The sequence below is a fragment of the Corylus avellana genome, chromosome ca1 (genome assembly GCF_901000735.1).
Source record: "Corylus avellana chromosome ca1, CavTom2PMs-1.0".
Lineage (NCBI taxonomy): Eukaryota > Viridiplantae > Streptophyta > Magnoliopsida > Fagales > Betulaceae > Corylus > Corylus avellana.
The window spans coordinates 38686521-38712468 of NC_081541.1; the positions used below are offsets into that span (position 1 = coordinate 38686521).

General features: G+C 33.8%; 2 protein-coding genes, 1 long non-coding RNA gene and 1 other non-coding gene across 14 annotated transcripts; 3 read left to right on the forward strand and 1 right to left on the reverse strand.

Annotated features, from left to right (window-relative positions):
* On the forward strand, positions 1-73 carry TRNAR-UCU (transfer RNA arginine (anticodon UCU)). Its single transcript has one exon. It is a non-coding gene; the product is annotated as a tRNA-Arg (tRNA).
* Positions 74-1227: 1154 nt separating this feature from the next.
* LOC132187142 (mRNA cap guanine-N7 methyltransferase 2) lies at positions 1228-5759 on the reverse strand. The gene is made up of 10 exons (XM_059601342.1): positions 5515-5759; positions 5328-5422; positions 4168-4239; positions 3954-4063; positions 3129-3251; positions 2953-3045; positions 2373-2441; positions 2120-2208; positions 1906-2003; positions 1228-1625 (listed from the first exon to the last, which is right to left on the reverse strand). The coding sequence occupies exons 1-10, from the start codon at positions 5693-5695 to the stop codon at positions 1485-1487; spliced, it is 1071 nt and encodes a 356-aa protein (XP_059457325.1). The 5' UTR covers positions 5696-5759; the 3' UTR covers positions 1228-1484.
* A 3945-nt stretch (positions 5760-9704) lies between these two features.
* On the forward strand, positions 9705-16065 carry LOC132171760 (putative disease resistance protein RGA3). The gene is made up of 3 exons (XM_059583159.1): positions 9705-10004; positions 14271-15870; positions 16034-16065. The coding sequence occupies exons 1-3, from the start codon at positions 9705-9707 to the stop codon at positions 16063-16065; spliced, it is 1932 nt and encodes a 643-aa protein (XP_059439142.1).
* Positions 16066-16121: 56 nt separating this feature from the next.
* On the forward strand, positions 16122-25948 carry LOC132178463 (uncharacterized). 11 transcript variants are annotated; one of them, XR_009439814.1, is made up of 19 exons: positions 16127-17476; positions 17589-17691; positions 17805-17894; positions 18121-18176; positions 18375-18563; positions 18889-18988; positions 19393-20487; positions 20923-21039; positions 21194-21264; positions 21401-21499; positions 21755-21863; positions 21965-22205; positions 23051-23104; positions 23700-23787; positions 24634-24693; positions 24792-24862; positions 25267-25348; positions 25450-25509; positions 25608-25948. It is a non-coding gene; the product is annotated as an uncharacterized LOC132178463 (long non-coding RNA). The 11 variants fall into 11 exon arrangements; XR_009439815.1 differs by having other exon boundaries at positions 16141-17476; positions 19393-19501; XR_009439819.1 differs by having other exon boundaries at positions 16122-17476; positions 19393-21039; positions 24792-24866.

Consider the following 25948-nt stretch of genomic DNA (forward strand, 5'->3'; position numbering starts at 1 on the left):
GCGCCCATGGCCTAATGGATAAGGCGTCTGACTTCTAATCAGGCGATTGTGGGTTCGAGTCCCACTGGGCGTGCTTATACTTTTTTCCTTTTTATTTATTTATGTTTTTTAACATTTGCCTTTCAACTGGCATTGACAAAAAATACATCGACCCTTTCACTGCCTTTTTTAATATTTCTCTATGGTTCACCAAATATTGGTAAACTTTAATTAATCAATGATATAGATTATTAACCTTTGGCTATACCCTTGTAGCCATTTGATTAGGAAAAATAATAATAATAATAAAAAAACCTTTGGCTATACAATTTGGAAGTTCATGATATATAGAAATGAAAAATCAAATTTAGTCCATAGGGTTTTATGCGATTTTAATTTAATACTTAGGTTCTTAATTTTAAGAATTAGATCCTTAAGTTTTCCTTTGATTTTAAATAGGTCTTTCTGTCATTGTATCGTCTCATGAATTAATAGCACGCCACGTCAAAGCAATCAATTAACGTCATGTAACTCTCATTTAATATGTCTTGTGCCAATTGTACATGTTACGTGGCACAATTACATTAAATTATAAATTTTATAATTTTAAGTAATTAAGTCACATGACACGTATAGTTGACATGTAACATGTCAAACAAAAGCCATATGACATTAATTAATTGGTCTGACATGACATATCATTTGTTAATTATATTGGATGATAAGTTGATGAAATGACCTATTTTAAACCAAGGGAAAACTAAGTATCTAATTCTCGAAATTAAAACTTGAGGACTTAACTAAAATCACATGAAAACTTAGGAGCTGAATTTGATTTTTTTCCTAGATTGAAATCGAAACCAACACTATGGAAGGATAATATTGCCACTTTATTTATATTTTTATGATTAGAAACCTCTATAAGGTATAGCCACTTTGTGCGCCCATTCCTGAAAGACAAACTCTAGACCTGTGCAAGGCACCTCCCGCCCCCAACATGGATAAGGTAGAACTCGGTTTTGCCGTGAACATGGCCCTTGGGAATTGTTTGCACTCTAAGAGATTCAAACCTTCTGATGAGGATGCCACTAAGTTTAAGGCCTTCACCACTTAAGCCAAATCCTTGGGGTTCTGCCACGTTCTTGAAAAATACTTCAAATGGTCAAGGAAAACATAACAGTATATAAAGACAGATAATTGAGAATCGAGAATGGGTGTTGGTCCTTACTGAAATGGCACCCTTGGGAATGATAGAGAATAGACCAGAATTCACTAAATGGCCACAAGCCTAAAATACTTGCAGCTCCTCAATGGAAAACAAAATGGAAATTAGGCCACCCATTTCACATTCATTCAGCTTTAATTTGAATATACAACCTACACATAAAAATGAATCTAATCAAAACTAGAATTGACCCACTAATGAGATGGACCTCCCCAATACCACATCCTGCTGCTTCCCTTTGCTATCCACATCCCTCTTGCTTGTCTTCAACCCATTCTGCTCAAAGTGCCTCTGAAAAACGTAAATCCGCCGGGCCGGGACCCAAAATTCCTTTCTGGTCGTTAATCTTGCCTAGGGAAACAGGTGGCTCTATGTGTCCACTCTTCTCATCATCTCTCCAGCCACTCCCCTGCCACTCTCTCTACAACATCAAAGCAAATAAATAAATTATTGGGGAAATAGGAAAAAGATTATCAGGCCAAACAGAGACATTGATTTTCTGCATCAGACGAGCAAACGCTATAAAGAGAGACTATTTGAGAGTCCATCACTACAATCAGATCGAAATAACCTCAAGATTTCCTTCTAACTCGGTTTAAAGAAGTCATTCTCGGGTTTGGATATGGGAAGAGAACATGACATTATGCCTTTTACATGATGCTCTTATTATATAGCCTTCGATAAATATTAGAAATACTTGCCTCATCATGATTGTAACTACTCTCCTGCAATAAAGGGGTCATTATTGGGGGGGCAACATCTGGATCTGGCTTTTGAAATATAAAAGTGGTATAAAGACCTGTAAAAGGGAAATGCCAAAAGAACCCATTAGTAAACTGCTGAACGGGGAAGTAGCAAATGATAAATGGTAAAGGGGAAGGTTGCAGAGTAGATAATGGAGTGTGACTGCATCACCTAACACATCATACGATCGAGGAAGCAGTCTCCCTCTTAGATCAACAAGGTTTGGACCGGAATTCAATAGCATGCCTGCGAATTGGGCTCTTTTGGCGACAACCGAATAAGGACAATGAATAATAAGATTTACTCGATCAAACAACGGCAATGACAACTACGCAAAGTAAATTTATAGTGGAGGGACCATTCATATTTTAGTTCCTTTCAGAAATTTGCAAGGAATTAAAGACAAAAAGACAAATCCGCAAACCTGTTGTCATCATAAAATTCAGTTAAGTTTTGCATTTCGACATACTCAAGACCAGCTTCTCTTGCCAACCTGAATTGCATATCAGAGAAGTTGATCATTAGAACATTTCCGAGCCAACATCAAAGCTAGAGAGCATTTCAAATAATAAAACCATTTCACTTCCAGCAACCCAAAGAAATATGAGAATACCAAACAAAAAAAGCCAAACTTGAAGTCTTTAAACCTAACAATTAGAAGAATCTACAGAAAAGGGGAGAAGCTCAATGATATGTTGGTGATCCATAGTGGACTGTAATTAGCACCCTCCACTTTTAAACACACCCGTTCCAACCAAAGTTCTAAACTTAAATCCTGCCTAATCTGCACTCACTTTGGAGGCAGAAAGGATTTATGGCAGTTTATAGGATTGAACAAAGTATAGAACCAAAATAGATACCTTGCTATGAAAGCTTTCAAACATCGACATGGGTAATTTTGGTAACATGGTTGGACCAGAAAGTGGTATTGACATCGCACTAACCAAGCCAAAAAACCTATAACCAGTGTCAATTCTTTCACAAATCATAAGCTAGAAACAAACCTGATGAAACTTGGAAAATGAACCAGGCAATGGGTTTCAGCAGAAATATCACTGGCAAATTTCAGCTGGTATTTCTTTCCAAATAACGGGAACCTAGAAATGTACAGTATATTTAATTGGAATAAGTGAAAATAAGGAACAAGCAAACGTGCATGAGATATAAAATTCACACATACTTTTCTTCCTCAACTTCAAAGGTGATCATGTAGCTCTCTGATCGAATGCAATTGGGAACAATGTTTGGCTTCATGCTGCTACTTTTGTTGTGGTATGCTTCAACATTCTTCTGGTACTTTGCCCTGCATAGCCGTAATGTTAATATTGGTAGTACAGCTCTCATTTTATCATAAGAAAGATCTCATACAACATTGATCACCATGATCAGAAATTAGTAATGTCATGAATAGAAGAAAAGTCATAGAAACCTGAGCTCAAAGCTAGAGGAGTCCTGGCTCAAACAGCAATGTTAAAGGACTGAATTAATACACAGCCAGAGATAGTGTCAATCACTGCAAAGAAAGTTTTGTTTTCCTTCAAAGAAGTTGAAGGTTGACAATCTCAGACTTGACCTGAAAATTGCCTCAATACCTAACATGTTAAATAAAATGAAATTACAAATGTTTGGTAATTCCAATACGGAATCTTTCTAATTCAAATGGCAAGCCAAGAACATGTCTATGGTTATATATATAGAAATCGAAATCAACTTAAAGTTGTCCATAATAATTTGGTTAAAGCATCAACCTCAGTCCAGGATACCAAATCAACTGAAGGAGAGAGAGAGTGAGCAGTGACTAGATGCAGGCCCCATTATCTTAGTTTCAGTACCAAGAAAAGCTACCAATATACATAAACAATTAAGAAAATCATCAAATTGTGATAAACAAATGAAAGCACCAACTATTTATCTGAATACATAGAAATAAGAATGCACATAAATCCCAATGAAATTAACAAATAACTCCAAGAACAATAGGTCTACAACAATCACCATTTCATACCATATTGTAGATGAGTCAGGAGTAATACCAAAAAAATAACCCCCCGGTTTCAGCAACAACGACACATTTTGTAGAAGTTTCCTTGCTCTCTCTTCAGTTTCGAAGCACAACTGCATGTATAAATGCTTCTAAGATTTGGAATCTGATACTCTGAAGGGAAGTACAGAACCATGAGAGAGAAAAACAGAGACGATGAGGAAAACAAATAGAAAACCTGCAAATGCTGCAAGCAGCACACTACATCAGCCTGATTGGTCTTCTCCTGCAAATGCATCTCTATATTTTCCTGCCAAAGCAATACACTGTCAAGTAAGGAGGGGAAGTGGGGGACTGCCTGAATTCAGATTAGAAGGACCAAAGTCCCAACAAAAATACATATAAACTTTATATGTATGAAATTTGTATGATTAATAGATCTTTTGTGGCAAAGACTCATACGCCTTATAGAACATTAATAAGCCCACTTAAGAAATTTTTTTTTTTTTGAAAAAAAAAAAAAAAAAAACTTGAGCTCTATACAGAGAAGGTGAAAAAGCAAAAAAAGAAAAAGAAAAAAGATCTTTCATGTTTTTCCTAATGTGGTTACTTTTTATGATTTTGTTCTTTTTTCTCCTTTCTCTCTTGTATACTTCTTGTGTAACTGGGTTACGACTTTGCTTTTCGATGAAATTTCGATTACTTAAAAAAAAAAAATGTCTATATCAGGCTGACTTAAGCAAAGCTGTCACAAACAGCAAGGTTTGATTAAGACGAGAGTAGGCCCAAAAGTAAACAATTAACTTGGCTCCGTATCTTTATTTGTTGAAACAATGTTTGTTATCAAACAAAATGGTAATGAATTAAGAGCTATGTATAAAGGCTTCTAGAGCCGACGGAAACACCGTTGGAAAATGATGTTCAATGCCATCAAAATCACATTGGCCTATGCAATGGCTTGCCTAATTAGTAATCTCCCAGCTAATTGCAAGGCCGACTTAACTTCATTGTAATTGCAAAATCATCATTTGATGCACTCATTTACAGCCTTTGCATATTGACAATAAAAGTGCCAGAAGACATCTCACTCACTACCATCATTTTAGAGGCACACTAAAGAATAACACTTTTCTCAGGGTAACCCCAAAAGGAATTTGTACGATCATCTATAGTGGACATATTGGATAATGATTATCTTACAACTAGCAAATGCCTTGATCGATTAAATATCTTCCAATTACCAAATGCAGTATTCCAGCACTACAACCCAATAATTCATAGCAATAGAGCTATCAAAACAAATACTAGCAACCCATTAAAATATTAACACATAAAAACAAGACAAAATGAAAGATTAGCACACCAAAAAAGAAAGAAAGAATGAAAGAAAGCACTCACCAAGCAAGGGTCAAGCTCAAAGAACTCAGCAGTGTAAGCCTTCCTCAGGCTCTGCCAAGCTTCTCTTATTTGGGTTATTCCAGATGACGAAACATCTACAGGATTATCAAATTTTCACTTGCAATAAAAGCTGAATAACCAGACCCAAAACCCAAAATCTGAGAGAAAAAAAAAAAAACTTGGATACCGATTCCCATGTAGTGGCCGATTTGGGCATCGTCCCACTTGTCAGCGTCCAATCCTCCTCCACAATACAACTCGCACACCGTGGCGTAGGGGGGGGCGAAGATCTTGACGAGGCCGGTTCTGGCGAATTCGTAGAGCCTCTGGTGAGTCGACTCGCTCCTGGGGACCGCGAGTTGACTCATCGTAAATGAGAACAGTGGCGTGGACTTGGAACAGAGCAAGAATAGAGAGGTTTTGCAATTCGAATTGGACGGATGCAATGCTTTTTTATTTTTTATTTTATTTTTATTTGTAAGTTCATATACCGCTCCAATATACCGAATCTAATAATAATTTCAAAATTCCCATCACTTTGAGACAAAAAAGTAGGGGGTAGCAATTCGAATTCCCATGTTGGGTTTGGTCGTGTCGAGACATGTGTATATATAGGTCAATTATAACATGACCCATTTAATTAAACGAATCAAACCCTTCAACCTTAACCCTCTAATTTTGTATTCAATTCGTGTTGAGTTCAAGAGTCCTATCAAAAATTGCATGTCATTATGTCGTATGTCAGGTTTAAGTCGTGTCGAAATATAGATGTAAGACTGTATATGTTAACTTTAATCCGACCCATTTCATTAAATGAGTCAAACCCCTTAATCCTAACTCTCTAATTTTGTATTGGGTTTGTGTCAAGTTTGCGATTCATATCAAAAATTGCATGTCATTATCTATGTCGCGTGTTAGATTCGAATCGTGTCAAAACATGGATATAAGACTATATAGGTCAGCACTAACCTGACTCATTTAATTAACGGGGTCAAACTCCTCAGTCATAACCATTTAATTTCGTATTGAACTCGTGTCGAGTTTACGAGTTGTGTCAAAAATTGTCAACCCTAAAAATAAAAGATTTGCACTATCTAGCAAACTGTCATTTTGGGAATTTTATTTTATTATTTATTTATTTATTTATTTTTATGGGGATGGAGTACCTTGCAACATCAATTGTATTTTGGAGGGGCATTGTATCAATTGAAAGTTCGATAAGATATTGTAAATTGCATGGTAGTTAGAAGTGAGTATATAATTTCCCTTCTTTTTAATCATTACAATAATACAAAATGAAAAGAAAAAAAAAATGTTTTGGGGTGATTAAACCACCTCTTTAGTATGGGTAGCAATTCATGTTCGCGTGTCGAATTCGGATCGTGTCAATGCATGAATATTAGAGGTGTACAACTAGTTGCAGTATCAGTTATTTCCTTATAACCGTAAGTGCAACCGGTTTAGGCAATTATTCCTTTTTAAATAACCGCAACCGCTAGGCCTACATTTAACCGCTACTGGCAATTATGCGGTTATTGAAGACCGGTTATAAACCTGTTTTCATAAACAATTTCATAATTTTTTTAATTATAAAACTTCAAATTTGTTAATTCAAATGAGAAACAATGTTCATATTACATAATATATTGTTAATTTAAACTACTAAAGTATTAATACCATTATTTATTTGTTATTTATCTCATATCTCATATCTCATATCTCAAATGTCTTTTCTGTATATCATCAATCCAACAATGGCTAAGACTTATCCGGCTTGGAAGGCAGTATTGTTTGGTTGAGATCTCGGCCCACGTAATGTTATTTTGGAAGGTGATGCTCTAGAGATTGTTTATGCTTTTCAGTCGAAAGACCAATTGTGCCAGAGTTACGGTACGCCGATTGAAGATGCAAATATTGTTTTGCATAGTTTCCAATCTTGGGTCGTGATGCCTACAAAAAAGGAAGCAAATATGGTAACACATTTGTTAGCAAAGGGGGTGCTCAAGACATCAATGGAGGAAATATGGATGAAAGAATATTCTCAATGAAATTGTACATGCCAAATGTTGTAATCTTTGATACTTTTTGAATGATTGAATGAATGAGATTTCACTTAAAAAAAGAAAAAAAAGAAAAAAAGAAAAAGTGATAAAAGAATTGTATATGTAAATTCATAATTCAAAACAATTACAAATCCAAAATCAATCTAAAACTAGTTTCCTCTACAAGGCTTCCATTAAAAAAACATTACAAATCCAAAACATAAAAAAAAATTACAAATTCAAAAGTGGATGTTGATGACAATGGATCTACGGCTGGACCTACATTTTTAAAGTAGTTTAATAAAATTTAATATATATATATATATATATATATATATATATATAATAAAAAAATTCGGTTACCCGATCATTAATTAGACTTCTAAATGCTTATAACCGGTACCACAACTGGTTACTTGCCATTGTCAGTCTTGACCCATTGTCGGCCATTTTGAATCTGCATTCACCAACCACTTGCTGCCGTCGCTGGCCGCCCACCAGTCTCTATCTCCTCCGGCAGTCATAACCATCTACGGCTCGTTCCTAGCGTCCGCCATCTCCGTTATCATTGTTTCAGATTTCAAACTCAAGGTTTCAAAATATTCTACCTTGTATTTTCTATTTTTCATATATTCCACAATTATGTTGATATCAAATATTTTCTATTTATGAGTTGATTGTAATCAAATATTGAGATTGTAATCAAATCAATGGGATTTAATTACTATACTTCTTTGTATTCCTTTTTTATATTGTTTCCGCTCATATTTTCGCATCATCATCAACAGATGTCAAGAAAGGGCAAAGAATTCCAATACTTGAAATAATTCAAGAAAAGTATTTACAAACGATTGAAAAAAGAAGAAGAAGAATAAAGAAAGCAACTTCAACGCCTCAAGGAATTCAAGAAAAGTATCCCAAACAGTGAAAGCATCTTCTGATCTTCAGCAATGACAAGAAAACAAGAATATTTATAAAAGATTACAAGAGTACAAATTAATCATTAGGTTATAGCTAATGATCATGAGTTTTGCATAATCGTCCTTTCTCTTCGTAAGTTTTCTTTTCTTTTTTTTTTTTTTTTTTTTTTTTTAAAAAAAAAATTTACATTTAAAACAACATCATAAAGATTTTGAGATTAAAGAAAAAGGTTCAAATCTCAACAACACATGACAAGTTATTTATTTGTTTATTTATTTATTTTCACACATGATAAGTTATTTGTCACGCTATTCCACACATCTCTTTTGGGAGAAATTTTTCGATTTCGTAGATATCAAGAAAGGGCAAAGAATCCAATACTTGAAAGAATTCAAGAAAGGTATTTACAAACGATGGAAAAAAGAAAAAAAAAAATGAGGAAACCAACTTCAACACCTTAAGGAATTCAAGAAAATCAACCCAAAAAAAAGATCATGAGTTTTGTATAATCTTCCTTTTTCTTCGTAAGTTTTATTTTTTATTTTTTATTTTTTATTTATTTATTTTTTTAATTTTACATTTAAAAATAACAATGTCATAATAATTTTGAGATTAAAGAAAATGCTCATTTGGCGACTTGACTGCTCGGTGGCTTCCTTTATAGAAACACATAATATGATTAATATAAAGTGAAATAATAATAAATAAAGAAAAAAATAGAAAGACACAAAGATTAAGATGGTTCGGCATATTCTCTATATCCACATGTTAAAATCTTATAGGCTACATTAGGGGTGAACAGATTAACTGTTTACCGCCTATTGACCGCCATCAACCGACAGCTGACTTCTGGAGGTCAGTAGGTGGAATAAACATACTATTTCGATATTGGTTTGTTCCGATAGGTGGTAGAATTTTTTTTTTGTCAATTAATTAACTTAACCGATTTTTCAAGTGAATTTTAAATTTTATCCATAGGTTTCTTTATTGTGTTTGTCTAATTGATTTGTGATTGTCTTTTTGGTCGACCATGTTCCATGAATTTACTTTTTTCTTTTAATTTATAAATGATATGCTTTATTGGTTATATAGTAACAAGAAAGTTGATAAATCTTAACATAAAAACTTGAAACTGACAATTAACCGACCACCTATTAATCAACTAACTGATTAACCAAAAAAGTCGAAACTATTCATTGTCTTATCTGAATTTATATCCTTAACATCCTTCAACAAAAAGCCAAGAACCTAATTCACCTTTTAATTTGTTTTCTATATTTCATGTGTAACATGCAAGCAAGGGGTGTTATATATATATATATATATATATATATAGGCCACCCTACGCCTTAATTCCTATCACTTACCAAAAACACATATCTTTAATTAGCATTCCTTCACTCAGGACCAAGAAATGGCAGGAGTTCTCTTCAACATTGCTCAGGGGATCCTTGGGAATTTGAGTCCTCTGGCTTTCAAAGAGATCAATCAGCTCTGGGGTTTCAAAGATGAGCTTAAAAAGCTTAAGGGCACAGTTTTCACAATTCAAGCTGTGCTTCTGGATGCGGAGGAGCAACAGGTTGGGAGTCATGCAGTTAGAAATTGGCTGGAAAAGCTAGAGGATGCCATGTATGATGCAGACGACTTGCTAGATGATTTCTCCATTGAAGCTCTGCGGAGAGAGATTATGACCCGTGATAAGACGGCAAAAGAGGTACTGTAACACTCTCAATCCGTTGGAACTATATATGTTTTCTTTTTATAATTGTGAGAATTATAATATTAACTAAACATAATAAATGCATGGGAAATTTCACAAAACTCCCATGAATTTTTATGCGTTTTGAAAGTAGTTCTCTAAAGTTTAAAAACTCTCAATTATGAGTATCGAACTTTCAATTTCTTTCAACTACCACATTCCGTTAGAATTTTCTGTTAAATCTTGTCTAAATTTTCAAAATACCCATGTTTTTTACTATAAAAAAATAAAACAAATTTTTTTTTTAAAGATTCAGGTGTTTATTTTTGTTAGAAAAAAAAAAAAACATTTTTACAACATCTTTGCAATTTTTTTGTTTTGTTTTATAAAAAAAGATAGAGATATTTTAGGCATTTTGACAAAAATTAACATAAAATCTTAACGGAATGGGGTAATTGAAAAAAAATTGAAAGTTCGATACCCTTAATTGAGAGTTTTTAAATTTCGGGAGGGTGGGGTCAAAAGGAGTCGGAGTTCAAAGAGTTTTATGAAGTTTTTCCAAAACTTTATTAAACTTAAATGTCGAGAAGTAAAGTCATAAAATATAAATTCATAAGAGTTCTTAAAATTCTCTCTCTTTTGCCCTTCAACACATTATGAAAATAGAGTGGAATGAAACATAACATGGCATTCATCTCCCCCATCTACTTATGCATAAATTTTACATAGTAGTTATAAAAAAAATATAGGAGAAAGTCGCATACCCCCTTCAAATTACTACCCAACTGATAATGTCCCTCAAACTACAAAAACATGGTCAATATTTCCCCCAATGACAAAATTACCCTTAGTAAAATAAAAAAAAAATACTAAAACTAAATAAATAAATAAATATATATAATCCAAGGGGTGGCCAAATATAAAAATTAAAAAAAAAAAAACCAAATTCCTTTTTATAAGAAAAAAATAGTAAAAAAAATCGATTTTTTTAATAAAAAATTTATTTCATTTATTTTTATAATTTTTAAAACAAAAATATAATGCAAGGCTCCTATGTCTAAACCAGCACATAACAAATCTTTAATAGGTTCATAAAACATAGTAAACCATAACAACATGCAACCCTAAGAAAACATGAAGTGTTTAGGGTTGATGGGGTGTGGGAGTGAGGAATGAAGACTGAAGGGCGGAGGAGAGGGGTATTTATAAGGGAAAGGGCATGTAGCACGCTGAAAAAGTGGATAATGAGTTAAACTTGCTTTTCAGACTGTCATTGAACGTTCAATATTATGCTCGAATGTTCAATGTACTATTACCCTACGGCTCTAGGGTTGCAGGTCGAACGTTCGGTATGGTCCAGTCTTGAACGTTCGTGCTAAGGGTTAACGTCGAACGTTCGGTGTTCCCTCATCAAACGTTTGGCCATAAGCTAAAAGTTGATTTTTTTTTTTTTTTTGTTGCTTTTTAAATAAAAAGGTTTTAAAACCATCGCAAGTAACCGTTACATTATGAAAGTGTTTAACAAAAATGTTTTTTTTTTTTTTTTTTTGTTTTTTCTTTCGAATGGTTGTATTTCTTTTCGGGTGTTGAAATGTTGGAGCATCACAAATAAGGCCAGACTACCTAAGCCACAGAGTTTAGACATGTTAGCCTTAACTTTACATTCTAATCGTACTAACCCTAGTTGGTCATAATCATTGACCCTTCCTGGCTTTTCCTCCTAATTATAAAAAATATTTCTTTGTTAGAAAGAGGCTTAGGGCTTAATCTTGATTAAACCCCTTTTTCTTGGGGTTTTACTCTGAAAATAAACATTAATTTTACTTTAAATAAATATCAGCTCCATGCAAATACCTTTTATTTCTATTTAATGATTTGTAAAACCATTTTTAGTTAGAAAATAATTTATCTTCCTATGTTTACTTAAGAAGATTGTCAAAAATTTTAAAACTAATTTTCTGAGTTTTAAGTTGGGGAATTGCCTCCCACTTAATTAGTTGCATCTTCTCCTAACTAGTTTCTCAATGCTAAAGCTATATACAACTTAAACGGACTTAAAAAAAACATACCATGCTAGTTTTTGGCTTAATTATCCTAAAACACCTTTTGAGGCCCATAATCTAATTACAATGGATCAAACACACTTCTCTAACATGTCTAACAAATTTTCTGAAAGTAAATTCAAATCAGTATCTTTTCTTAGATTTTTTTTTTTTTGGCGGAAATTTACATCATTTAAAACTGATCTTCCTTTAAATACATAGTTATAATTAATAATTAGTCCTAAAGTTTGTTTGGAGATATTCATATGAAATTTCCCGCATTGCAAGACTTTGCCATGGCCGAGCTCATGTTAAATCATGATAATCTGACAAAGTTTTGTCATTTGTGTCTCTAATGTTTGTCATGCATATTATCAACTAAAAACACAACCATAGCCATTTCATACAAAATCACATAATTGATATAATTATATAAACTTACATAAGCTTAATAAACTAAAACTAAAACATTAAACTTGCATAAATAGCTCAAGAAAATTGAAATACTCACACAAGAGATTGATGAGAAAACTTGTTGCTTGAATTCCCTTGGCCATGTGGTATGAAATCTTGGAGAGAAGTATGAAGTTTTCTTGAGAAAATAGAGGGTAGCCGAATAGGTGTTTGGAGAAAATACACTTTAACTCTCTGAATTAGCATTATTTTTATACTTATACCACTAAACTCGAAAAAGTGACATTTAACCCTCTTAAACTATCATCCGATATGAAATAAGCCACTTTGTTAATAATTGGGGTCAAAATAGACCGAATGCAGTCATGTGAAGTGCACATGGAGATTTTTTCATTTAACTTCCAAAAATACCCTTGATTTATTTAATAAATAAATAAAAATCAAATAAACAAAAAATGAAATTATGTAAAAGAAATAGATAAAAAAAAATAAAAATTAAAAATATTTCAAAAAAAAAAACAACTTCTAAAAAAGAAATGGGTAGGGTGTGGTTCGACCACCCCTTTTGGATTTTGGTAGCGTTTTGTTTCCATTTTTTTTTGTTGAGAAAAATATAAAAAAGCCCCCCAAACTACCAACCGTTTTCGATTTAGCCCCCTAATGTTCTAAAAGTAATAAAGTAGCCCTCCAAACTACCAAACTATTGCATTTTGGCCACTCCATTAATCATAACCATCAATTTGGACGGAAACTGCAAAACGACATTGTTTTGTTATGGGTAAGTTATTACAATGCCCTTTTATGAATTTTTTTTTTTTTTTTTGGGAAAAATATTAAAAAGCCCCCCAAACTACCAGTCGTTTTCATTTTAGCCCCCTAATGTTCAGAAAGTGATAAAGTAGCCCTCCAACAAAATGACGTCGTTTTGAATTTTCGTCCAAACTGACGGTTTTGACTAACAGAGTGACCAAAATGCAATAATTTGGTAGTTTGGGGGGCTACTTTATCACTTTTGGAACATTAGGGGGTTAAATCGAAAACAGTTAGTAGTTTAGGGGGCTTTTTTATATTTTTTCCTTATTTATTTATTTATTTTTTTAACTCAGTTCAAAACTTTACTTATTTATTTATTTTCATTTTGTTTTGGTTTTTAATTTTTAATAATTTTTAGGGATATTTTGGTAATAAATATTTAAAAGTAGTCATACGTAGCACGCATGATTGCTTTTCGGTCTATTTTGACACCAATTGATAGTTGATACCATTGTAACTTATTTGACATAGGAGAGTAGTTTAAGGGGTCCAAATGTCATTTTGAAATTTTGATAGCATAAGTACAAAAGTGGTGGTAAATTAAGGGGTTAAAAGTATATTTTTACCTAAAATCTCGAAAGAAAGAAAAAAAGTGAGGGGACTATAGGGTCGATCGAATACAGTTTGTTTAAGGTTAGAGTTTCTCTCTTCTAATTAAAAAAGGATTAGGGTTTTATTCCAAGTTTCATTAGGATTTCAGTTAGGGCTTAAAATTAAAGTTTGGACAAAAATACCCCTTGCAGTTAGGGTAAAATTTATTTCAAAATAATTTCTAACAATTAAACACCTACAATTTACTTCTCGAAGTAGGACTTGGATAAAAATAAAACACTTAGAATTAAAATCCTGTAAAACCATGCAACATGCTGCTAGGGTTCCATTATATCTACGCTTCTTGTTTTTTTTTTTTTTTTTTTTTGAATAATAAAATTAATAATATTAGTAATGTCACATTAATGAGTTTGATGCATGTAAACTAGATTAACCTACTTTTTAGGGTTGGATGTTACAGGTATGCATCTTCTTTTCCAAATCAAACCAGCTTTTATATGCTCTTAAAATGGGCCATAAGATTAAGGTGATAAGAAAGAGGTTAGATGCTATTAATGCAGACGCAATGAATTTCAACTTAAAGTTGCGCACTAAAGAGACACCAGTCATGAATAAGAAGAGGGATAACACTCATTCTTTTGTACAAGCTGAAGCAATTATTGGTCGAGAGTGTGATAAGAAGGCAGTTATAAGCCATCTGATGGACTCTAGTGTCAAAGAGAATGTTTCAATCCTTCCAATTGTTGGCATCGGGGGATTAGGAAAGACTACACTAGCTCAACTCATATTCACTAGTAAGGAGATTGAAAAGCATTTTGAGCTAAAAATGTGGGTTTGTGTCTCCGATAACTTTGATGTTAAAATCATTGTTGAAAAAATCTTAGAATCTGCAACAAATAAAAAAACAAAAAAGCTTGCAATGAATACTTTGGTTAAAGAACTTCGAAAAAATATTGATGAAAAGAAATTCTTACTCGTTCTGGATGATGTGTGGAGTGAGGATATTAACCAGTGGCTTAAGTTGAAAGAATTGTTGATGGGTGGTGCAAGAGGCAGTAAAATATTAGTAACTACACGCAGTGAAAAGGTTGCAAATATTACCCACACAATTAAACCACATTTATTAAGTGGTTTAAATGAGCCTGCATCATGGTTTTTATTTAAGCAGACTGCATTTGAGAAAGGACAAGAGCCGAAAAATTCAATCATCGTGGAAAGTGGGAGGGAGATTGTAAAAAAGTGTGCAGGTGTCCCTCTCGCTATAAGGACAATGGGAAGCTTATTGTACTCTAAAACTTCAGAAACAGAGTGGTTGACTTTTAAGAATAATGAACTCCCAAAAATAACTCAAAAAGAAAATGACATCTTACCGACGCTTAAGCTGAGTTATGATTATCTTCCATCACACTTGAAGTACTGCTTTGCTTTTTGTAGTTTGTTTCCAAAGGATTACAAGATTGATATATCAACACTTATTAAGCTTTGGATAGCACATGGGTTTGTTAAGTCATCTGATGATCAAAATCAATGCTTGGAAGATGTTGGTAATGAATATTTTATGGATTTACTTTTGAGATCATTCTTTCAAGAAGCTAAGATGGATGAGTTTGGTAATGTAATTGAATGCAAAATGCATGACCTCATGCATGATCTTGCCACATCAGTGGCAGGATCGTGGATCACCACATTAGATGATAAGAAGAGAAACATTGATGAGAAAGCTCGTCATGTATCAGTTGCTTACGGTATAAATATTTCACGTGGAGTTCCAACTTTATTGTGTAAAGCAAATAGGATGCGAACATTTCTTTGCTTTGGATTGTCAGTCGAGGATAATATTGATTGTGATTCAACTTTTTCGAGTTCCAAGTTCTTACGCGTGTTGGATTTGCATCATGATTTTACAGTTTATTCTACTTTTGATAGTTTGCCAAATTTAAGCTCTATCGGGAAGTTGAAGCATTTAAGGTATCTTGATCTATCTGGAAACAAAATTATGAAGAAGTTGCCTGATTCTATAACCAATTTGCAAAATTTGCAAACACTAAGACTCTCCAATTGTTGGTCACTAAAAGAATTGCCAAGAGACATTAAAAAATTAGTCAACCTTATGCATCTTGAGATAGATGGATGTGGCTTAACTTATATGCCACTTGGATTGGAGCAACTGACTAATCTTCACACGTTATCAACATTTTTTGTTCACTCAGATTCTCATTCCAGACATAGTGGTAGCAGTGGTTTACAAGAACTAAAGGGATTAAATAAGCTAAGAGGAAAGCTAGAGATTGTAAATCTGGGACATGACAAAGGTGTTGCGTCAGAATGTAAGGCTGCAAGTCTAAATGACAAACAACATCTTCATACTTTGAATATACGGTGGAATATATGGTGGAGTACTAAAGGAGATGTCGATAATTCGGATGTTGTTGAGGATGAAGCGTCATTGAATGGCTTCCAACCACACCCAAATTTGAAAATTCTTTTCTTAGAATACTATCGGGGTTCAAAGCTTCCGAGTTGGATTTCGTTAATCACAAATCTTGTTAGATTTCGATTAGAGTCTTGTCGGAAAATCCAATATCTACCACAATTGAGTCAACTGCCTTTCCTCAAGGAGCTTTTTCTTTTAAAGTTGGAGGCTATTGAGTACATATCAGACGACGGTGATAGAAATGAGTTATTTTCTTCTTCAACGACACCAACACCATTTTTTCCATCCCTCAAGTATATCGCGCTCTCTTATTGCCCTAATCTGAAAGGGTGGTGGAGGAGGAGAGATTCTTCTGTGGAGGTAAATAGTGATAGTGATAGTGATAATTCCGTTGAAATAACGGAGCATTGTTTACTCCCTTCCTTTCCTCGTCTTTCAAAATTAAACATCCGCAATTGCCCTATGTTGACTTCCATGCCAATGTTTCCACATCTTGAAGAAGAGTTGGTCCTTGACAATATTGCTAGCTCAAAGCCACTGCAACAGACAATGATGATGAATATGGCAGCACTTCAAAGCCCAACGTCAACAGCAACAGATTCCTCTTCATTCACTCCTCTCTCAAAATTGAAGAATATAAAATTGGGTTCCATTACCGATCTAGAAACTTTGCCACTGCAAAATCTCACTTCTCTTGAGTCTTTGAAGATATGGAGTTGCCATATATTAAAGCCTCTCTCCCTAGGTATACAACATCTCACTGCCCTTCAATTCCTAGATATTGCGGATTGTCCAGATCTTGAGCTAGCCAATGATGAGGATGGGATGCAATGGCAAGGCCTTACGAGCCTCTTCTCCCTTTCCTTCTCATACCTTCCAAATTTGGTGTCCCTTCCCTCGGGGCTTCAATGTGCTACCACTCTACAAAAGCTTCAGATTATATCTTGTGAAAGCTTGACGGCTATACCAGAGTGGATCCACAACTGCAAATCACTCCAAGTGCTTCAAATTGGTGGATGCTCCAGATTGGCATCACTACCCGAAGGAATGCGTAGGCTAACGTCTTTGCAGAATCTAACAATTAGGGATTGTCCCATCCTATTGCAAAGATGCAAGAGAGACACAGGTGAGGATTGGGACAAGATTGCTCACATTCCAGAGTTAGACTTACAGTATCCGCCAATCACCATAAAAACTGAAAGGTCCACCTTCGACAGCTTCCACACCTTCAGGTATATTGCTCATCTTTCTATTGAATCCTTCATAGAAATTAAAGTGCACACCTTCTACACCTTTGTTTTCTTCATTTTTCTCTCTCAGTATTTCTTGGTCGTTAAATTTCAGAGGCAGTAGCCACAACGATGCACAAACGAAAACAGGGGATTCTAAGCTTATTGAACAAAGATGGATGTATATGTGATTCTTCACATTTTAGGAGAAATAGTTGGTAAATTACTATTTTTTATTTCATTTCTTCATTTCTAAGGATACATAGTTTTGTGGAAACAGAGTTGATGAGGTGATGAATTCTTGGTGCTTTATTTCTCATTGTTTTAACAGAGTGAAAACTGGCTCTTGGTGAACTCGAGCAAATACTTTGCGGAAGATCCAATCTGTAAACAACACTCCGAGAACTACCTTGTTGCACTGGTATTCATTTTGGTTCAATTATTTGTTACATATAAGCTCATCGCTTTATCTACAAATAATCAAAAATATCAATGCCTATTTTTGGTTAATTAGCTCAGCCCTTTAGAGTTTAGATTTGCACCATTTTGGGGATGCATTTAAGTTTATGCTCCGATTTTGTGGATGCATTTTTAGTTTATATCTCTTACCATTAATTCAATTAATTCAAGGGCTTCCAATTTTCCAGGTGGTTTATTGTTGGAGCTCCTAACAGCACAATCTGTTTTTCATCTACAGATATAGGTAGGTGATTTTCACTTTGGTAGATGTCTTATTTGGAGGGTTTATTTTCAGTTTTGCATTCTATTTAGATTCTAGTTGTCTATTCAGATTGAGGTGCTTGTGTTCTTAGAACAATTTTTATTTGCATTATTATAGAAAAAGTCCATTTTCTGTTAAAATACAAAATACTAGTGACTTTATAGGTTTCGTTCCTCACAGCTTTTGGTACCTATACGAGGGAGATGAGGTGAACATGACTCTGGGTCTCTGGCTAAGTTTGAGGCTAAAATACTCCACGAGAAGATTTCAGAGAAGGCTTACAATCAGGATTTGGGCTACAAGGAGCAAAGCGCAGATCAATACTGCTCTGAACCATATAAAAATGAATTCTGAAATGACATCAACAAGGTATGCAATTGACTTTCAGACAGATATCATTGTGCTGTTAATTGAGTTATTGCATGGCACTTTGGCTTGGAATGGTTTGGGTTTCTCATGGGGATTCAGGGGCTTCTTGAATCAAAACAGAGTAATGTCATTTTCTTGAAACAAGCTGAGGAGTACTTAAGTGACCTTAATTATATTTCGTTGTTGTTAAATTTCTGTTTTAAAAGTGGAGCAACCAGTTGAACCATAGAAGAAACAGCAAGTAAATTACATTTTTTATTTTTTTTATTTTTTATTTTTAATTTTGTTTCTTCATTTCTAATAACATACAGTTTTGCATACACAGGGTTGTTGATATGATGTACCTGGATGCTTCAGAAAAAAAACTGGCAATTAGTGAAATCGGATTAAGTATTGTGGCGAGGGTCAATTCTGGTAACTAAATGGTAAGAACTAACTGAATAAAAAAAAAAAAAAAAAAAAAAAGAAAAAGAAAGAAAAGAATAGAAAAAATGGTAAGAACTAACTTGTTGCATAGGTATTCATTTGGTTCAATACTTTGTTACACATAAGCTTCCAACATGTCATTTTTTGTCTTCAAATAATCAATTATAAGATATGGCAGTTGAATGATTCCACTGTAAATATCAATCCTGATGTTGTTTAATTAGCTTAGTTTGAAATAAAAACACAACTAGATATTATAGAGTTTAGAGGTTAGTTGTGCACGATTTTAGGGGTGAATTTCACTTTATGCTCCAATTTGACTGGACTTTTCATCATTAATTCAAATAGTCATTTCAATTAAATGAAAATTGTGCCTAAATATTTATTCTCACTTTTATATCAGTTATTACAGGGTAGTCTGCCTTGGTTTAAGACCATAAGTTGATGTTCAAGAGCTTCTTATTTTTGTCTTGTTAGAAGCTTTTACAGCAAAATCTATCATACATCTTCAGGTATAAGCAATTGGTTTTCACTTTTAACAGATGATCCATTATAACGTTAGAGATCCATTGACTATTATTACTAGCAATATATATGGACAGCGTATTAGTGAAAGCCTTTCGTTGGTGAAGCTATTCTTTCCATATATATTAGAAACACCAGTTGATGCCTTTGCTGCTCTATATATCTTAATAATATGAAATTTGTAGTTTCTCGTGCCTGTGCCAAAAGGATGAAGAGGGGTAGAGTAGTGCAGGATTCTGACGATGAAGCATAGGAAAAACAGAGGGGGCTAATATATGTCTTATACAGGGAATTCAAAATAGTTGTTTACAATGTACTTCGTGTTTGTAATTGACAATGTACTTAATGGATAATACTTAATGAGAATGGGAAAAAGTAATATGAAAGGAGTAGGAAAAAAAATTCTATTTATATCTGAATCCCCATTTGTTATGGATGTCAAAAAGTTGTTGCAATATGCTAGAAATATCATTTATTTTGTTTTATTTCATCGTTTCTGATAGCTTTTTTTGTAAGAACTTAAGGACTGCTACCTAACTTTAAGGATAGCTTTAATTTCAAGAACCCAGCTACCTAACATTGAAATATTGCAAATGAATATGTCGTTAATTTATCTCATTATACTTGTTTTGCTTGTAAAACAAATTGTCAATTATTTTCATCTTTATGTTTTTCCAACTGTAACCATTTTAATCATAAAGAATTACTAGACATGTGAATTAATCATTTCAACGAATTTGTGAAGTTCTTATTTTCTTTTTCTGAAGTCCAAACAAGGAATAGAATAAGTTGGTGATAAAGGCCTTGAGTTGATGGATTAAGAAGATGAGTGGTTGATATAGCTTACTACAAAGAATAAGCAATTGGTAATTTAATGAATCATATTAGACTTATTAGCTGTTTTTGCAGAGAAATATGTGATTACTCAATTGAGATGGCTTTTAAGGACTAAGAATTTTAAAGGTAGCATTTGGTAAGTGCTTCAACTATATAAGCATGATATTACTTTCATCTTTGAAGTGATCTTACTTTTTAAGGAAGCTTAGCACACCACAAAGTTGTAATCTAGCCATGGACACTTAGATATATGACATTTATGAAAAATCATAAAAATCCTGAATTTTGTTGTCTGAAGCATAGGCTTCTTGTTGACTTGTCAGAAAGCTCTTCAACTGATTCTAAAATTAAAATTCAAACAATAGTAGCTTTCCGATGGGGGAGGGGAAGACCAAATGGCCATATTACTAATTATATCATCTACCACTCATCGTGTAATACTACTCTTTAAGGCTGAAAACACTATAGGTGTTGTTTTGGACATTTTAACTACATAATTAAGCATGTAATTCATTAAATTAAACATATAATAGTTGGAGACTGAAAAAATGTTTGTCCTAATTGACGCCAGGTAATTTACTTTCCAAATAAGATGACAAGAGTCAGCTGTATCATATGTTGGAACTGTGCAATGGCCACCTCTACAATTTCAAAGGGACTTCCATTTTTGTCATAGTGGAAGATTAAGGTAATTGGATGTTTATTAAAGAACTGTATTTTTTGGTTTCTTTCTAGGTTACCACCTCTAAAAAACATGTAAATTCTTTCAAGAATGCTGTATATGTTCTGTTGATGCAAACACGTGCTTGAAACTCCTATACTAATGGAGGTAAAGAATATAGGGACGAAGGTTTGCTAGGAGGGTGAAGGAAACGAAGCACAACAAGATTCATCACAAATCTAGCTTTAATATGTACGAATAAGAATAAACTCAAGTCTAAATATATATATTTTTTTTGATAAGTAATGAATAAACTCAAGTCTAAATATTCTAGTAATTACATTATGATACATTATGATATCTGTTTTCTTTCTTCAAATTCTTATAGGATTATGTGCCCAGTGCCCACTGTGTTCGACAAATTTAGTGCTAATGTCGTGGTTGGTTGATGGTAGCACAGCTAACCTTGGAATATGGGTCACTGCTGGTAAGCAATTGCTTCATAGGTGAAATCAGTTTGCTGCTATAATTCTGTCTGAGAGAGCTTGTACTTAGACATTTATATTTTAGACTCAAAAATTGGTAAAAATTAGGCATCGACAACTTGAATTAGATATATATTTTTTGTTGGTGTTTGTTTTTTCAACTGCACAGACACACCCTTTACATATTTAGTTTTCATAGAGAAAAAATTTATGTAATTCCCTATGTAGTATGTACTTAACGAAGTTAGTGAATACAGGACAGGAGGATTATAACAGGCTGAGGCCTTTGAGTTACAGAGGTGCAGATGTTTTCTTATTGCCTTCTCTCTCATCAGCAAACCCTGCTAGGAAAATATCTCCAACAAGGTTTTTCATCAAAACTCAATAACAATTGTTCTTAATTTCTTTGGTTAAATTATGGGTAATTTTTCATTATGAGTCTGACACATCTATTTCTTGGCTTCTAGTGAATCCCCTCAACTGTGCCAATAGTGAATCCCTCCAGATTGGCATCACTCCCCGAAGGAATGTGTAGGCTAACGTCTTTGCAGAGGGTAACAATTGTGTATTGTCCTATCTTATTGCAAAGACACAAGAGACACACAGGTGAGGATTGGCCCAAGATCGCTCACATTCTAGAGTTAGGCTTACGGTGTCCGACTCAGCAAGAAGAAAATTTAATCACCCATGCAGGTTCGACTGATTCAGGTATATTACTCATCATTTTATTTGAATCCTTCATAGAAATTAAAGTGCCTACCTTCTACACCTTCATTTTCTTCATTTCTCTCTCTCTGTATTTCTTGGTCGTTAAATTTCACTGGATATATCAGAGTTTAGATTTGCACGATTTTAGGGATGCATTTTTAGTTTATGCTCCAATTTCACTGGATATCTCTTACCATTAATTCAAAGGAAAATTACACTTTACCTCCCTCCCCTCCCCCCCAAAAGTTTGGAGCCATTTTCAATTCGACTTCTAAAGTTTCAATTTTTGCAATCCACCTCCCCAAAGTTTCAATTTTCTCAATTCGGCCATTCCGTCAGTCAAAGCCGCTTTGATTGACGGAACAGTGATCACGTGCGACACTTCTGACCTTTTTCTACTGAAAATGCCTCCCATCAAGTGCAAAACACGCACGCACGTCCAAACCCATCCGACCCACGCCCAACCCAACCCATACTAACCTTCATTTACTTTTTCCCAACACTTAAACAACAATTACCAGTTCAACAAGCTAGTTCACGAGAGAAAGCGAGGCGACAGAGGAGAACCCACTTCCACTACAACCACTCAACAACCACCCAAAAATTTGAACTTTTCTGCAATTGTTTTTGACGAGGTAAGTTTTTGCCCTTTTGAATTTGTATATTCACACCAAACTTAGTATAAAACTATGGTTTTTGGTAATTTGGGGGTTTTCGTGAGGGGGATTTTTCTTGATTATCCTTTAGTTTGTGCTGTTGATTTATTGTTAACAGAAGGGGTTTTTTCATTGTACTCTCATTGCTTCTGACTTCTATATGTTGATCGTCTTGGTTTAAAACAATAGGTTGACGTAGATGCTTATGGCATACAACAAATTCAAGGGCTTCCCATTTTCCAGGTGGTTTATTTTTGGCTTTGTTGGAGCTCCTAAAACCACAATCTGTTTTTCATCTACAAAGATATAGGCGGGTGATTTTCACTTTGGTAGATGTCGCATTTGGAGGGTTGCTTTTCAGTTTTGCGTTCTATTTAGATTCTATTTGTCTATTCAGATTGAAGTGTTTGTGTTCTTAGAACAATTTTTATTTGCATTATCATTTTTGAGCTATTGGTTCTTGTATTCATTTGATTTTCTGAATTTTAGAGGGAAATGCATATAAAAGCATAATGGGATACGAGAATTATGGGGGATTTGTGCAATATGTACATCAATTATTATTCAATTCCTACATAGTCAATAAAATGCCAATGTTACATACAATAAAGTGTCACGGGATACCCCTTAGTTGACTAGTGGCTTTTTAAACAGCCTATTGTTAATTAGTCAACAAATTAAGCGGGACTAAATGTCATGAATTTACTTTTCATTAGAACTTTGTATTTTGATGGTTAAGTTATACAAGTAGGACACCGCCTTAATTAAATTTTAGCCCTTCTTCACCTGCACCTTATTTATTATTCTCTCTCAATATTTCCTGGTTGTTAAATTTCAGTTTTAAAAGCAGAGGAACCAGTTGAAGCATAGAAGAAACATTGGATGGAGATTCCAAGCTTATTCAAAATCCAGGGCACTGCAATTTGGTAACCGAGCTTTTCCTAACAAGCTAATGTGGAAGTTGTTTGCTGATTAGCTATAGACTATAGTCCTACGATGTTGTAGTTATTGCAGTTTTGAGGAGAGATTTGCATTATTTTTTTAGGATAAAATGATAAACAAAAAATAGTAAGTGGTGTTTGGTAGGGAAGTTTGGATAAAAACTATAGCTTGCAGATTTAGTTTAGATGCGTATCATATCAGAGATGTTATTCAGTTTTCACTTTATGCTCTACTTGATGCAAAGTAAATTTATATTATGCAGCAAGTTGCAAACAATTGTGTAAGTATCTGATTCCTTACGTAATTAAATTTATATTAATAAATTGGGTTAAGCAGAATAGCTTCATTTGTATTGGATGTCAAAAATCTGTAGCAATATGCTAGAAATATCCTTTATTTTGCTTTATTTCATCCTTTATGATAGCTTTTTGTGTTAGCACGTAAAGAATGCTACCTAACTTCAAGGAAATCTTTAATTTCAGGAACCTAGCTAGTTCTTGGCTATGATTCCTTGTGAAGCATAGGTTCACGTTGAAATATTGTGAATCAATCTTTTGTTAATTTATCTCATTATACTTTGTTTTGCTTGCAAAACAAACTGTCAATTAATCATCTTTATGCTTTTCCAACTGTAACCATTTTAATCATAAAGAATTACTAGACATGTGAATTGATCATTCCAGCAAGTTTGTGAAGTTCTTATTTTCTTTAGCTTTCCTTTTTGTGAAGTCTAAACGTGGAAGAGAATGAGTTGGTTATAAAGGCCTTTAGTTCATGTATTAAGAACATGAGTGGTTGATATTAGACTGATTAATTGGCTGTTTTTGCAGGAAAATATGTGATTACTCGATTGATTTCTTGTAGCATTTTTGTCAGAGTAGAGAATTAAGGTAATTGGATGTTTATAAGAAACTGTCTTTTTGTTTCTTTCTAGATTACCTCCTCAACAATTCTATTTTGATATATGTTTTACTTCAAATTCTTATAGGATTATGTGCCCACTGTGTTCAACAACTTTAGTGCTAATGAACATGGTTGATGCTTTATGGGACACTGCTGGTAGGTAATTGCTTCATGGGTGTCATCAGATTGCTGCTATAATTCTGTCTGTAGTTCTACTATTTAGAATACTCTTATACTTCTCCAATCTTTTTTCTTTAAAAAAAAAAAAAAAAAAACCCTGTGAGTCCTACATATTCAATATCTGATTTTCAAGCAAGGAGAATGGGAGAATGATGGGAGTATACAAAATGGCATTTCTCTTCTGCATGAGAGAGTTTATCACACTTTGAAATTTAATTATAGACCGATAAATGGGTAAAAATTAGGCATTATCAACTTGAATTAGAAATTTGTTTTTGTTGGTGTTTTTTTTTTAAACCACACACCCATTATATGTTTAGTTTTCATAGTGAATAAAATTATGTAATTCCCTATATACTTAACGAAGTTGGTGAATACAGGACAGGAGGATTATAACCAGAAGTTTTCTTGTTGGCCTTCTCTCTCATCAGCAAAGCCAGCTATGAAAATATCTCCAACAAGGTTTTTCATCAAAACCCAATCACATTTGTTCTTAATTTGTTTGGTTAATTTATGGGTGATTCTCTACTATCAGCCTGACACATCTATTTCTTGGCTTTCAGACTGGAAGTTCCAGTGAATCCCCCCAACTGTGCCAATAGTGCTAGTAGGAACCAAACTTGGTATGGATTAATTTGACTACTTGATACATATCAATCTTGATATTTAACCAATACAAGCCAATTTAAATTTAACCAAGTTTGGATATGATTTGCTGCAGATTTACAGGAAGACGAGTGGTATTTGATTGGTCATCCTGGCGCTACATCAGTGATCTTGCAGTTGGCTTGTATGGAAATGAGGACTCACAGTAGTTGCCTGTCCAGATTTTAGTCATTTCAAATTCATTCAGACCTGAATTTTCAGTTTGATTTTTTTATTTTGATCATTTTCTAAGTTTTTGGGTATCTTCTTAACTTTGACTCGTTCATAATTCTTGTTTGCTTTACACTTTTGGTATATCCATTATCATGAGGTGAGCTGAAAAGGATTCTATACTTGAAATACATTTTGTGTAATTCAAATTTCACAATGAGCAAATTTTCTTGAAAGTTTTATTTT